The 16,207-nt window shown below is 35.5% G+C and overlaps 1 protein-coding gene across 12 annotated transcripts in view; it reads left to right on the forward strand.

The window, feature by feature from the left end:
- Positions 1–16,207, forward strand: part of PAM (peptidylglycine alpha-amidating monooxygenase) — a 278,027-nt gene that overhangs the window by 209,102 nt on the left and 52,718 nt on the right. For all 12 annotated transcript variants that reach the window (XM_045837893.1, XM_045837894.1, XM_045837890.1 and 9 more), the window contains exons 9-15: positions 315–363; positions 1,646–1,713; positions 2,935–3,015; positions 3,303–3,379; positions 3,955–4,058; positions 10,197–10,381; positions 13,735–13,800. In XM_045837893.1, the coding sequence (XP_045693849.1) occupies positions 315–363; positions 1,646–1,713; positions 2,935–3,015; positions 3,303–3,379; positions 3,955–4,058; positions 10,197–10,381; positions 13,735–13,800 (630 nt within the window). The remainder of the gene's footprint in view (positions 1–314; positions 364–1,645; positions 1,714–2,934; positions 3,016–3,302; positions 3,380–3,954; positions 4,059–10,196; positions 10,382–13,734; positions 13,801–16,207) is intronic.

The raw sequence follows: 16,207 nt of genomic DNA on the forward strand, positions 1-16,207 counted from the left end.
AAGAGTATTAACAATGTCCTTCTGTGTGCTTATGAGTAGTGTCCAATATGTCTGCAGGAAAGCAGATAACTCATCCATTTGATAGGTCAAGAAAAAAACCACAGAGTGCTCAAAGTGGTAGTCCTCTTGTAGCAGTTGCATCCATTGAAGATTAAATATGTCAGTGAATCTGAAAGTACTCTAAATTATAAAGCACCATCCAAATGAAACACATAGTTCTTTTAGCATTGAATTATAATAATTTAAAATTTATGATATTGAAATCCTTTTTGCATGTTTCCATATTTAAGATGTGTGTTTTGTGTGTGTTTTAGATGATCACAAGGACTGTTCTGGTGTATCTTTACACCTCACCCGCCTGCCGTAAGTACTTCTAGTTATCTTAGCTGAGTGAAAACTTTTGAGATGTTTGAGAACTTAAAAGTGGAAAATCCACCATATTAGTTATCTATTGTTGTCTAACAAATTACCCTACACTTTAGTGGTTTAAAACAATTACTTATTGTCTCCTGTGGGTCAGGAATCTGGGCATAACACAGCTGTGGCTAGTTGTCTCACTCTTGGCTAGTGTTTCAGTCATCGGGGGGGCTTGACCGGGGAAAAGGCACTTCCAAAATCGCATACATGACTATTGACAGGATTCAGTTCCTCTCTGGCTGTTGGCTAGAAGACTTCCTCGCGCCCTTCTTCTGTGGGCTCTAAACAAGCCAGCTCCCACCATGCAGCTGGCTTCTGTTGTAGCCAGCAGGGGAGCAAGCAAGAGAGGGCATGCAAGGTGGCAGCCAGAGTCGTTTTCATAGCCTAACCTCACAAGTTACTAAATAATATATGCCTGATAGGTAAAGAAAGTGGTCAGACACAAGTTTTCATAGTCTGACTTCTGTCAAAAAATCATTTTTTCCATATTCTGTTTGTTAAAAATAACACATTACTTGATTCAGTTGCTAGGTCGGCCTACACTTCAGGGAAGAGGATCAGACAAGGGCATGAATATCAGAGCTAGGAATCACTGGGAGGTATATTAGTCAGTGATCTCCAGAGAAAATGAACCAATAGGATGTTCATATACATAGACATACATGAAAGAGGTTGGGACTGATTTACTTGAAGGAAACTGTTTCACACATTGTGGGGGCTGGCAAGTCTGAAACCAGAGAGGTTGGCTGGCAGGCTGGAAATTCTGGAGGGTGTCAGTGGTGCAGGCTTGGGTCCAAAGGCAATATAGAAGCAGAATTCCTTCCTTTTTGTGGGACCTCCATCTCTCCTCTGAAGAGACCTACCCACATGGCGGACGGTAATCTGTTTTACCCATAGTCAGTGATTTAAATAGTAATCATATAAAAAAAAATACCTTCACAGCAACATACAACCAGACTGGTGTTTGATCAGACAAATGGTTCCTGTAGCCTAACCAAGCTGACCCAGTTAACCATCCCAGGCACCATTTACACACTGGCCTCCACATTCACCATGCCATAACAATGTGTATGAAGCTATTGGCCCAAGAAAATGTTATTTTTAGAATAAATTCTACCTTGTTTATTTTGTTTTAAATTTCATACGAATCATATTTTATAGACCAAATGTTGAAGTAGGTATTATTTTTCCAAGGCAATGTTGAGATAAATATTACTGTTTCCTGCAGACAGCCCTTAATTGCTGGCATGTACCTTCTGATGTCTGTTGACACTGTTATACCAGCAGGGCAGAAAGGTGAGTAATGATCTTTTAGAATTTACCATTGCCTCATTACCTAATTTATAAGAATGGGTTTAGTGTATAGTTATGATAAACTTTGGAAATAACCACTATTTTTGAGTCCCTGAAAATAAACCAATTCTTTATTATCCTTGGATTTAGAAGTAGAGTTTTACATTGTTTTGAGCAAGTACTTTATTATTTTAGATTATTTTAGTGAGATGCTAAGAATTGAGGCCCATGGGTAGGTAGTGGGTTTTATAAATTAAAGAATAAATCCTTAGTATATTACAAATCCATCACCTGTTCTTTAGATGCTAAAGACGACCTTCATAACATGCTATGGCATAAACTACTGCAGAGAATATAGGGTTCAAAGTCAAGAAGCTAGCAAGCTTCTTGAACTTAACATACTGGGTTTATTACAAGAAGCTACTGGAATAAGTAAAATATTTTTATCATTGTATCTGATCTTCTGATGAAAGTTCAATATTGAATGTTTTTTATTTGTGTTACTGGGAATCTCTTAAAGCTAATGACATGTATGGTCTCAATTTAACTGTTGACTGGTATAATATAAAAAACATTTATTGAATCACTACTGTGTGTTAGACTATGTAAGGAAGGAAAAGTGTATGAAATGGTCCCTTCTCAATAGGAGCTGTGAATCTAGTTATCTTAGGTGTTTGCAATCAATTGTTCAAAAATCCTGTTTTAAAAATTAAAAAAAAAACAGGCCCTGGTTGGGTAGCTCAGTTGGTTGGAGCATCGTAATGATTCACCAGGGTTGTCACTTCCTTCCACAAATGGATGTCTCTTTCTCTGTCTCTCTCCCCTCTCCCTTACTATCTCTTTCTCCTTCTCTAAAATCAATAAATAAGAAATTTTTTAAGTATGAAATAATAAAACTTTTAAAGTTTTTCAACTGTGTAAAGAGCATGATAGAGGTAACAATTTAAGCCACTATGTTCACTCAGAGGGTGTTTTGATCTGGCCCTAGTCATTTTGTCTATGAATGATATAAAACGTGAGGATGAGGGGTTCTTAACTCATGTCAGTCAGGGGGCTGGCACATAGTAAATACATAATGTTTGCTTAGTATGTAGGTGCATGTTTGCTTCATAAGAAAACCACCATGCCTCACAGCTTGTGAATACCTTATATATACTTTTAGACAAGGATAATGTTATTTTCCAGTTCAATAGTGACTTTTTTCTGTGTTTTTATTTTTAACAGTGGTGAATTCTGACATTTCATGTCATTATAAAAAATATCCAATGCATGTCTTTGCTTATAGAGTTCACACTCATCATTTAGGTAAGGACTTTAACCTACCTGTTAAATTATAAATATTTACCATTGTGCTTACTTATGCTAAAAATGTAACATGCAAATTGTTTGACATTAAATCTGTTTCAATGAAAGCAATTTTGCTCAATACATTGAAAGTCAGTGTGTTTTTTTATCATTTGTTTTCATTAAAACACCTAACATTTGGATTCAGAAAATATTCAGATTTTATTTTGAAATAGGAAAGCAAATAATGCTTTTTATTTTTTGAATACTTTATTGTATGATATGATTATAATTTGTGTTCATTTCAGGTAAGGTAGTAAGTGGATACAGAGTGAGAAATGGACAATGGACACTGATTGGACGCCAGAGCCCCCAGCTGCCACAGGTGTGTAGACTCTAGTTTAATTTTGAGAGAAAAAATATTAAGCATCAGATAGTAACTTTCAAAGCTCTCATTAGGGTAAGACAACTGTAACTGAACAACAACAACAAAAAGAAATAACATCAGAAAAAAATTTCTCTAGTATCTAAACATCTCTAACGCTACCTTTACTGTGAATAACTTAACTTTTTACAGCTTCCAACTTGGTGGGTTTTTTATTTAATCAGTTCTCTTAATATTTCTAAACGTGGTGGTGGTGGTGATGGCAGTGGTGATGATGGTGGTAATGGTGGTGGTGGTGATGTTGGTTGTAGTGATGGTGGTGGTGGTGGTGATGGTGGTATGGTAGTGGTGATGATGATGGTGGTGATGGTGGTGGTGGTGATGATGGTGGTGGTGATGGTGGTGGTGGTGGTGGTGATGGTGATGGTGGTGGTGATGGTGGTGGTGGTAGTGGTGGTGGTGTGTGTCTCTTCATACTTTCCACCCAGGGTTCTTCAAGCCTCATGTTATTAAAGCATGTGGTTCTGGACTTTATTGGTAATTTTAATGAATCTTTGTGTTTGACTTCTTGGCAGGCTTTCTACCCTGTGGAACACCCAGTAGATGTTAGTTTTGGTGACATACTGGCAGCAAGATGTGTATTCACTGGTGAAGGCAGGACAGAAGCCACACACATTGGGTATGCGTCTACACATTTCACTATTTAAAAAAGCTGTTATTGGGATAAGGCATGACTATGGGTGGCAGTTTTCTTTGTGAATGAGTTGTGCATTTTTCCCTGTCATGAACAATCACAACAAAGTGTAGAATCATTTTAGGACTGATCGATTTGGATAAACATGTGCATTTTAGGACTGATTGATCTGGAACATGTGCTTACTTTTTTATGCTTCATTTCTTCCTGTTTATTCAAGACTTTCAAAATCATGCCTCTACATATTATGGTTACCACCAGAGTTCATATTACTCTTCTTAATAAAGAAAAAATATATTGATTATAAATTTTTTTTCTGCAAGTGGCCTTTTTTGCCCAGTGTTCAAACTTAGACAAACACATGGTCTCTGCCCTTGGTGCTACACATTAATTACTCAGAGTCATGATTTTTTTCCTCCTGTTAAAACTTCCGTATACTCAATGTTTTCCAGTTTAGTCTACCAAATGAAAATAATAATATTCAGCACTTTGCAAAAGAGAGTATCAGACTTTTACTTTTAAATAATTTTCAAAATATTGAGCCTCCTTAAAATAAGTATATTTTATAACACTAAGTAAAATTTTCAAAGCACTGTGAACTCTTTCAAAAAAGTTTTGCCACAATTAAAAATGAAGGATAAAGCCTCTTATCATATTTCTTTTGTTAAATAAAACTAAGGAACCTTCTTTGCATGCTAAACTAGGTTATAAAATATTTACTGATGCCGCCTGGAAGTTGGAATTTTAAACCCTTTATCTTTTGATCAGTGAGAAGTTAGAGAAAGCAGGCATCTGAAAATATACATTAGATGCACTGAAGATGATTCTTAATGATGACAGCCCTCTGTGTTGGTTGTCAGGGGAAAGGGAAAAGGTACTGATACAGGTAAAAGGAAATAAAGACCCTTGAGATGGTGAAATAGATTTTTTAAATTACTCTAAAACTGTTTTTATATTAATAAGCACCAAATTTAGGGCTAAAGATAAAACATTTTTTAATTATTAATTTATATTAAACAATGAGTTTTCAACACCTTTGGTTTTGGATAACTTTGATAAATTTGGGAAGTACACTTGAGGAAACAATAAAATTATTAAATTACTTGAAATGGTAATAGTAAGAAAAGGGTTGACAAAGCAGACATAATTAGATTTGGGGAGTCTGACAATTCACTTCTTAACAATCTTTAAATACCTGAAGTAACATGATTCCAAGGGCATTGATTAGCTGTCTCTGATTTATATTAATGTAGAGCCCCAGGAACTTAAATGCCATTGGTTATTTTATGAACCTTTGTAACAGGTGAACTAAGTAGTAAAAATAACCTTTTCAACACATTGTGTGTATTAGTCTACAAATTTAAGTTCTATTAAGAATTAATAGAGTGTTTTGCTTAGATGTTTCTTTACAATTTGGTGGTGGGGTGAGGGTCCTGCAATTTTGTTCAGATTCTGCCCTTTGAGTGCCCTCTGTGAGGCAACATTGACCATAGAAATTAATGACACGATAGTGCCAGAACTTGAGGCCAAAGTGATCCCTGGAGGCCTCTCACGGTTTCATGAGTTCAGAATAATTCTGTCTTTTTTGACATGTGCATTTTGCTTTAAGATAATGCCCTAAAGTGACTATACTAATCTATCTTTTTGTAAATCTCACATGGGCTATAGAGATGCCATTTTTTAAATAAATGAAACAAAGATATTATAGGAAATTAAGTTATTGTGTAAGTCCACAGTCTGAATATTTAATTTATGTTAAAGAAGCAATTTTCTTCCAGAGGAATGATAAACTCATAAGACAAGTTGGAATGAATGTAAACATGAATTGGATTCACATAACAATGCCTAACACTCCTATAGCGCATAATATGCTTTTTAGTGTTAGAAAGATAGTAGCCCCAGTGTATCTGTGTTGTAAAGTAATGGATACCACTTCCATAGGGTACTATGGAATCATGGTGAGAATGTTACCAGTAAAAAAAAACTGGTATTTTATGATGTCTATTAAATTAAATGATACTCTGTAAATCTCCTCCCCCACTTTTCCCACCTAGTCCCCAACCCCTGGCCTATGAACTGGTACCAGTCCCGGTTTGGGCCTATTAGGAACAAGGCCACATAACAGGAGGTGAGTTTGTATTTGATGTAATGCACTTTAGTCACCCCAAAACCATCTCTCCCCGTGTCCCCCACCCCACATCTGTGGAAAAATTGTCTTGCACGAAGCTGGTCCCTGGTGTCAAAAAGGTTAGGGGCTGCTGCCCCAACCCATTTGTTAGAGCCATGAACATGAAGTCAACTTAGATATAAATCCCACGTCCCACGTGTCCAAAGGTAGTCTGGGGTCCATTGATTCCCATTCTATGCACTAGGCGAACTATCAGCTTCATGTTTTTAACCTTATTCTGCAGCCACCTGGAAACTAGGTTCTACAAGGAAATTGTATCATCAGTGGCCTGCTAGGAAGGTTTTCGGTTGAATGATTCTTCCATTCAATCCAAGCTAATCTCTGTATTCAATGAGAAATATAGGATGGGGGGAAATGTTGTTTAGTTTGAATAATCATATTTAACTAATAAAAAGCAGTTTAAAAAATAGGGACTGATTATCTGATCAGCAGGGTTTTATCTCAAAGCACAACCATTAAAAAATAGGTATGTTTAAGATAAGACATATTAATAAATATATTTAATGGTAACCTTTTTAAATCTAGATACATTAGAATACTTTTTAAATAGCAAATATGAATAGTATAATTTAGACAAAGTTATACCAACATAGTATTAATTAATCTATGAAGAAGCAATATTTTGTGCCTGACTGCATTACGTATTTTATATTCAGCCCAACACCTAAATTCATTTCAAATGTTTATTTAAATTTAAACAAAAAAAATTTAATTATCTGTCAATTAAGCTAATTAAGTGAGCTAATTTGCCTAAAATTTATATGTTAAAATTTAAAATTAATTCTTGAGAATCAGTTAGATTTTTTAGTCATAGTGTTAATTTGGAACCAGTTATTTCATGTAAATATGAGAATGTCTAATGAATATTCCTAGAAACTAACCACAGCACTTTAATCAGCATTTAAATTTGTATTATATGCAAAGATAAAATTATATGATCAATAATTTCTTAATGTATAAGTTTAAAAGCACCATGAAACCTCATAGAAAACAATTAAGTTTTATAAAATAACTTTTTTAATTTTCATATTTCTGTCCAAAACTAGTAGTACCCATCATTGCTTATTTTTAAGTCTCACATCTGTTGGGTGTAAGGGCCAGGGGCCAGTGATCAGAGAATCATCAAAGTGTGGTATCACTGCCTGAAACGCAGTCATGGTGTGTGCACAGTAATATTTGGTGTTTTTTAAGTGACGCATTTCAGAATACTGGGTGCCTTCTTGAATATTTATTATATATCTTTATAACATGAAATAATTTATTTTTATAGAAACCCTCATAGAACCTGGATGGGTGGATGGATGGATGGATGGATGGATGAGTCAGAGATAGATAGATAGATAGATAGATAGATAGATAGATAGATGGAATAGATAGACAGAAATATTTTTTAGAAATGCCATAGATCAATTAAGTTTGCAAAATTGATCTGACTTGGCAGTATGATGTATATCAGCAATAACAGCTTATACCATAATAATTTGTGAACATTTATTGACACAGATTATTCATTCTTTCATCATTCAAAAAAAATGTATTGAAAGCTTACTATTTCCAGGCTCACCACACTTTGTCAGATTTAAAGCTAGCTGATCTAAATAAGTAGTTATTTCATAAGCACTTTATTATACAAGAAGGTAACAGAAAGACACCACTGTAATTTTGGGATGTAGCTGATGGCAGCAAGTGTTGGAGAGAATTACACAAGCATTCGGGAATGTTAAAGGGCCATTTAATGGAGTCAGGGCAGATGTGTGAACACAACCTTCCTCCATATTTTCTCACGTTAATAATTATTAAGATTCACAGAGGTGAATTACAGAGTTGTTCTCTATGGAAAATAAGGGCGGGTGTGTCAGAGCTCTCCCTTAGGGATATTGAAAGCCATTTCTCTGGCTAAAATTAGGTTTGAGGTGTTTTTTTTTTTAGTGAAAGATGAATATGAAATAAATTGGGCAAAATGTGGCACTAAAAATGACTTGAATCCTAACATGTTTAGAATAAGATGGTTTCTCTGTCAGATAGGAGCTGAGAGTTATCTTGACTACAAGTTTAATTACAGGCAGAAAGGAATAAAATGTGACCTTTTTTCAGCTCTTTAATGAAACTTTCTTTGTGATAACAAAGATTCTTAAATTATTTGATCAACTCAATTTTGCATTAGAACCAGGAACTACAAAGGTGAGCTGATTAGGTGCATCACTAAAGCACATGTTCAAAGTGAACATGAGCACGGTGCTCCCAAACAGAGTAAAATGGGGAAGGATCTGTCTATAGATTAATTGCAAGTTTTATTTATTATTATATAAATGTATTAATTTTTTCATTAATTTGAGAAGCTAATATGGTTATTTTCCTTTCCTTCTCTGCCAGATGATTCAAGGTTTTTAAGCTGGAACCGCAACTTAAATTTCTTTTCCCTCGTTTCTCTCTCCTCATCTGTACATTTCTCCTCATTCTGAACAGTAGAGGGAGGATAATGGGGTGGGAAGCTCTGACTTATTACTTTGCTCCCAGCCATTCCTTTTATAGCACGTAATTTCTGACCGACTCCAAGGCTGTGAAAATGTAATTCTTAGGAATGGTGCATTGACACCTAAGAATAAGTGTAGCGAACAGGTGTTTGTTTGGGGTTGCACTTCCCCACTCGCTTACCTTTTCACAGGTGAGACAGTAACACGGACAGGTGTTAGATTCAGAAAGTGAAAAGCCAAATTATTTCTCAAGCATAAACAGAGCTTCTCATGGCAGAGGCTCATTCCTCTAATCTCTCAGGAGCTCTACATTTTCAGAGCTGAGAGGCACATCTCTGGAAAAGGTTTTTATTTTTTCTTTCCTTTGCTGATGTCATTACTGTTGCTATGGAGAGGAAGGGAGTGCTCCATGACAGTGCTGGAAAAATCAACACGGACATATTTCTTCACAGCAAATAGTCCACTGCACAACGTGTTTTTTATTAGTGTAGGCTTGCTAAAAATTGTCAGAATTAATACCAAAATGGAACATTCCTTTGCCCAACCTATCTTGACATATAAAAGTTTGTGGTGGTGTACTTCAATAATTTCTTCCTAATAATAGTGAAGAGAATGAAAAATATAGTAACCCATGTGAATCAAGGAAGAAAAAATATGTTTTATAAACCACTAGGCATTATTTATATTACTGAGAACATTTTTCTTGGAAATGTCCACCCCACTGTTGTAAAATCTATTTTTAATGTTGAGTCATTTAGTTGTACAGCGAGATCCCATTCAGGGCTGAGCCCTTTGAAGAGGTTAGGGCTGATTTCCTTTTGCATCCTCTCTGAGGCCCTCTCTTTTGCTCTGCTGTATAAGCCAAGGTGCCAAGTCAGATGTCAGGGATATGGTTATGATGTCTTACTATCAACACATGACTCGTAATTCATCTTACCATGAAGAAGGAGGCAGTAACCAAAAACAACTTCCATGGTCTCAGAGTTAAATGGAAAAAGCCATTTTAAAGACTTGTAAATAATATATGACAATTCTGTTGAAGTGTTTTGAATTTTAATGTTAGTAAGTAAATAATTGCGATTTTTCCATGAGAAAAATACTTTGCCCGATCTCCGAGTTTTAGCAAACAGAAGAAAGACTAAGAATGAAAGGATTATTTAGGAGAAGAAAGACAGTTATTTCACTGCTGCTTCAATGCCATTTCCATCTGCGGTCTCTGGTGATATCCACAGAGTGAATGCAGACGGATATGCACTCCATTATTAAGTGGAACTATGCCTTTGACAATGTGCTTTTGGTATTGAAAACTGTGATGGGTTTTAATGAAAGCCATAAAATAAATGCACAGTATTTCCACCTTTGAATCCATTGCTGGCAGATTTACAGGTGGCATTTTTCTTGCATTAGAATGTGTTTTATGTGACTGGCTGATTTGTTGTGTCTACTCTTTTCTGCCTGCAGTGGCACATCTAATGATGAAATGTGCAACTTATACATTATGTATTACATGGAAGCCAAGCATGCAGTTTCTTTCATGACCTGTACGCAGAATGTAGCTCCAGATATATTCAGAGCCATACCACCAGAGGCCAATATTCCAATTCCTGTAAAGCCAGATATGGTTATGATGCATGGACATCACAAAGGTAAAATTGTTGTAACTTAAAGTAACACATGATTTTGTATTTTCTATTTCCTTATGTGTCTCACATGACTATATGATTAATTTTTTAAATTATCATTCATCTATCAAACCATTACATGTGCCCCCATAATCTGATTCCTTCTTTACCTTCTTTTATACCCTACTTTCCCTCCTGACATGCCTCCATCAAAAGAGCTAAACTGAAAACTCTCAACTAGTGATGTAAGAGATTAGTTTGGGGACCAATTCCATAAATGTAAATCTTTCTTCATTTAATTCCTGTTTTTCCCATTTCATTCCTTCTATAACCAGTAATGACTTACACAATTTTTTAACTTAAGCACCATGTTCTAAAGAGTGCTACAGTTTGCCAGTGAAAATGGTTGTCATCTCCCACTGTATCTTAAATCATCTGTTTAATGGGTCTTGTCAAGCACAGAACAATTCTTGGTTTATGAGGCACTACCAGCCTTGGACTTTTTTTATCTCATTCTCAGAATTGTTGCAGAATGGTCATAATAACTCATTTTTTTTGCTTTAGATTTGCAAACCCCTCACACTGTTTTATTGAATAAAGTATGTTGAGACTTTAACACATTTTGCAAGTTCAGTCTTAAAATTCCAGAGCAACTTATTCTTTCTAGTAGAAATTTTATGAAAGAAGTTAGCATAGCAATCAGGTAATTTATTAAGATCCTAATAGAGATCAATTTTTGGTCAAGATGGAGGTGTAGGTAGACATGCTTCACCTCCTCGTGCAACCACAAAAGGAATTACAGCTAAATCTCAAAACAAACAACACCCAAATTGTCAGAAAATTGAACTGTATGGAAGTCTGATAACCAAGGATTTACAGGAGCCACATTCATTCAGGTGGGGTGGGGGGCAGGAGGTAGAGGGCTGGGTGGAAAGGTCAGGAGACGAGGTGTGGCATGGAGAGCTGGCAGCACTGGTGGAATGGTCCCACATTCATGTGAGGTGGATAAAAATCAGGAGGGGTACCTTGGGAGTGAGCAATCCCAGCCCCAGGCCAGACCTCACAGCCCAGGGTTCCAACACTAGGAAGATAAATCCATGTAACTTCTGGCTGTAAAAACCAGTGGGGGTTGGGGCAGCAGACAAAACTGCTGGATATTCAGAAAACTCTGCTTAAAGGACCTTCATGGTCATAAAACATGCTCAGACCCACCCACTCTGGGATTCATCACCAGGGCAACAGCTGAAATGGCTCCTGTTGCATACAGGTCATGGTTGAAGTGACTGCAAACAGGGCAAGTGCTGGGCAAACTCCCAGAAGCCAGGCAGCAGTATAGTCCCCTCTCAGAGCCCTCCCTCCACACAAAGCCACAAAGCAGTGAAGTGGGTTGCCCCACCTTGGTGATTACCTAAAGTTCCACCCTACACAATCTACAGATGCCCTTTACAGGGAGTCAAAGCCGCTCTACCTAATACACAGAAACAAACACAAGGAGGCTGTCAAATTGAGGAAACAAAGAAATATGGCCCAAATGAAAAAAACAGAGAAATGAACAGAGAAAAACAGAGAAATGAACAAAACCCCAGAGAAATGAACAAAACTGCAGAAAAATAACTAAACAAAACAGAGACAGCCAACCTATCAGATCAGATGCAGAGTTCAAAACAGAGGTTTTCCAAGAACTCATTGAGTACAGCAACAACATAAAGGAAGAAATGAATGTTACACTAATTGAAATAAAGAAGAATCTACAGGGAACCAACAGTAAATGGAAGGAAGCCATGATTCAAATTTGTAACATAAGGAAGAAATAAACATTCAACCAGAACTGAAAGAAGAAATAAAAATTCAAAACAAGAAAAAAAAACAAGGATAGTAAAAGAATATTCTAGGACATCTCGAGATGTACCAATATCTGAATCATAGGGATGCCAGAAGGAGAGGAGGGAGAACAAGAAATTAAAATTTTATTTGAAAAAATAATGAAAGAATCCCTGGCTGGCGTAGCTCAGTGGATTGAGTGCGGGCTGCGAACCAAAGTGTCTCAGGTTCGATTCCCAGCCAGGGTACATGCCTGGGTTGCAGACCATGACCCCCAGCAACCCCACATTGATGTTTCTCTCTCTCTCTCTTTCTCCCTCCCTTACCTCTCTAACAATAAGTAAAATAAAATCTTTAAAAAAACAAAAAAGAGAGAAAAATCTTTATAAAAAATTTAAAAAATGAAAGAAAACTTCCTTAATTTGGTAAAGGAAATAGACATACAAGTCCAGGAAGCACAGAGAGTCCCTAACAAGTTGTACTCAAAGAGGACCACACCCAGACACATCATAATTACAATGCCAAAAGTTAAAGATAAAGAATCTTAAAAGCAGCAAGAGAAAAGCAGAGAGTTACCTACAAAAGAGTACTCATATGATTGTCATCTGATTTCTCAAAAGAAACCTTGCAGGCAAGAAAGGACTGGCAAGAAATATTCAAAGTTATAAAAAGCAAGGATGTACAACATAGATTACTCTTTCCAGCAAAGCTACCATTTAGAATGGAAGGGTAGATAAAGTGCTTCCCAGACAAGGTAAAGCTAAAGGAGTTGATCACCACCAAGCCATTATTACATGAACTGTTAAAGGGACTTATTTAAGAAAAAGAAGAAGATCAAAACTATGAACACTAAAAGCTCCACAAATTCACAACTATCAACAACTGAATCTAAAAAATTAAAATAAAATAAGCAAACAACCAGAACAGGAACAGAACCATAGATATGGAGATCATTTGGAGGATTATCAGCTGGGAGAGGGAAGAAGAATGGGGGAAAAGGGGCTAGGATCAAAAAGTATAAATGGTAGGTACAAAATAGAGAGGGGGATGTTAAGAATAGTATAGGAAATGGAGAAGCCAAAGAACTTATATGTACATGGACATGAGCTAATATGGGGAATTGCTAGAGAGAAGAGTGTACCAGGCAGGGGGTGCAAAAGGGGAAAACTTGAGACAACGGTAATAGCATAATCAATGAAATATATTTTTAAAAGATCCTAATCTATTTAAGTAATGTACTTTAAAAGAGTATTAAAATAGCCTTGAAGTATTACCAAATTCATTTTTAGAAACAAATATGAGGATTTTTAGTATCGCATGTTTGAAACTACTGAGAGGGTAGTTGATCTAGTTATTAAGTCAGAAGTCTGGTGATTGTTGGGAACACTATAGGTTTTTGTGAATTACAGCACTTAAACATATAAATTCTTAATACTGTTATTATTATGAAATGTAAGACACTAAATAATGTTTTTATGTTGATGGCATATTTCTAATAAACTAAAGCATGTAATAGATAATACAAATTTATGCTCAGTTTCTTTGATTCTTTACAGAAGCAGAAAACAAAGATAAGACTTCTATACTCCAGCAGCCAAAACAAGAAGAAGTGTTAGAACAGGGTATGTATGCTTACTTATGTAAAAAGGCCTATAAAGGTATTCATTATCAAAATGGACAACCACATATTAAAGCTATTAAGGTGTTTTTGGCCTTTATCTGCCTCCAACCCTATATATTGCTGTTTTTGTATAATGCATAATTCATAAGAAAATGGTCAACTGTTGCACTTTAGCATTGCAAGTACATTTCATTAGTGCAATTTAGTTTCATTAGATTCTTCTGTCTTTGTTTTAGTTTATTTAATATTGTAACCTTTACATATAGTGCAGATATAATCATTAGTGGTCTGCTTTTCAAATCTAATGACTTTTACCATTTAAATTCCTATGTATTTAGTACTGTGTGCTCATTAATTATAGTTGAGGGTTAAGAAAAAAACAAATTAAGAATTAAACCCACATCTTGCCTCTCTTAAGTCAATCTCTGCTTTCAGTAAGGTAGAAAGAATTCTTGTTTTATGAATTTGTAGTTTTGTGTTAAGTTGCCATCTGATGAGTTACAAAAGCATCGTCTGAGTTATTTGAAGTGGTACTCCCTGATGCTTGTGTGCCAAATACTGCCTGTGCTGGCACTGAAAAATTGCTCTACTGAATCTTCATTTATTGCCATTTGTTTGGAAGATAGTGCTTCGTGTTAGGTGTTGGAGAGTGTTATCAAGTTGTTTTTGGCCTAGATATGATGTATTTTAAAACATTAGTTTAATGTTAATGCAAACACATGTCCACTGGAACATATAATGTACAGGAAATAGACAGGCTTTTTCTATTAGCAACACTTAGGTATTTCTGACTTCGGATTTTGAAAACCACTATTGGAATTCTTCAAAATGTATTCTATTAAATCAAAGCTATCACTCTTGCACTAATAGTATTTTCAAAATTAAAGAATCCAAACTTTTAAAAGGAAAAAAATGCACTTTGAAAGGGGTATAGGGTAAACTGTAATATAAAAGTTTTTAAATTATGTGGAGTATATTCCACAACATCTAACATCTAACAAGCAGCCTTTAAAAAATACATCTTAGCTTAAAGTTGTTTCTATGTTTATGTTAAATCAGATAAGGGAGATGATTTTTATAGTGAATAGTGTACACTAAATTATTATACTAAACTATTGTATATCATTTAAAATAGCTAAATTTATCAAACCTGTGTATATATTTGTAAGGTAATCAGTAATTGCAACCCAAATAAAGTAGAATTAACAGTATTTACTATAATTGTACTGAAATTCAATCAGACTTAAAATCAGTCACTTTGGAATTGCACAGTCTTGAACGTATGCTTTTGAAGTAATTTGAGTCATCTTAGAATACGTTTCTTTATATATATTTTACTTATTTATTTTTTAGAGAGGGAAGGGAGGGAGATAGAGAGAGAGAGAGAGAAACATCAATGTGCGGTTGCTGGGGGTTATGGCCTGCAACCCAGGAATGTACCCTGGCTGGGAATCGAACCTGGGACACTTTGGTTCCCAGCCCGCGCTCAATCCACTGAGCTACGCAGAATACGTTTCTTGATACCAACATTTGTAGTACAATTTGGAATGCGGACACCATTTAGTAGATGCATTTTGTAAAACAGTAATTTGCTATGGAAATTGAGGCTGGATTGTGTTTTCTTTCTGAATTGAGTTGACTCGATCAAAAAAAAACATTGAAACCTCTGGAAGATTAAAAACCCAGGGGTTTTGGAGAAGAGGAAACTTAATTGTTAAATTTCATCTGTTATTTGCAAATAATAGGATTTAGGGTGTGTAATACACGACTGCAAACCAAATCCTTTAAAACACTCTTATATTTTGCCATTCATTTATTTACCCTTCTGTGTTTGAGTCCATATAGTAGTAAGAAGTTTAAATATACCAGAAGTTTTACTGGTTCTAGAAAAGAATTCTGTGAAAACATAAGAAATGATTTTCGTTTAGCTACTGTTTTCCTCTTCTTAGGAATGAAAATGCTGTAAAGTGATTTCACTTGGGAAGTAAAAACATTATTCACACTCATTTTCATTAGTCTGCTTCTGTTTTGTTTGTTCATTTACATTGTTCTTTAGATTCTGCATGCAAGGGAAATCATATAGTATTTGTCTTTCTCAGACTGACTTATCTTACTTAGAATAATATCCTCTAGCTGTCCATCTATGCTATTGCAAATGGTAAGATTGCATTCTGTTTTATGGCCAAATAATAGTCTATTGTGTAAACATACCGCCATCTTTTTATTCATTCATCTACTGAGGGACACTTGGGCTGCTTCCATATCTCAGTGATTGTAAATAACATTGTAATGAACATAGTGGCAAATATATTTTTCTGAATTAGTGTTACAGATTTCTTCAGACATATACCCCAAGGTGGAATTGCTGGGTCACAAGGCAGTTTCATTTTTAATTTTTTGAGGGCCCT

Source organism: Phyllostomus hastatus, unplaced genomic scaffold (genome assembly GCF_019186645.2).
Source record: "Phyllostomus hastatus isolate PE091 unplaced genomic scaffold, TTU_PhHast_1.1 phas_contig_254, whole genome shotgun sequence".
NCBI classification, from domain to species: Eukaryota; Metazoa; Chordata; class Mammalia; order Chiroptera; family Phyllostomidae; genus Phyllostomus; species Phyllostomus hastatus.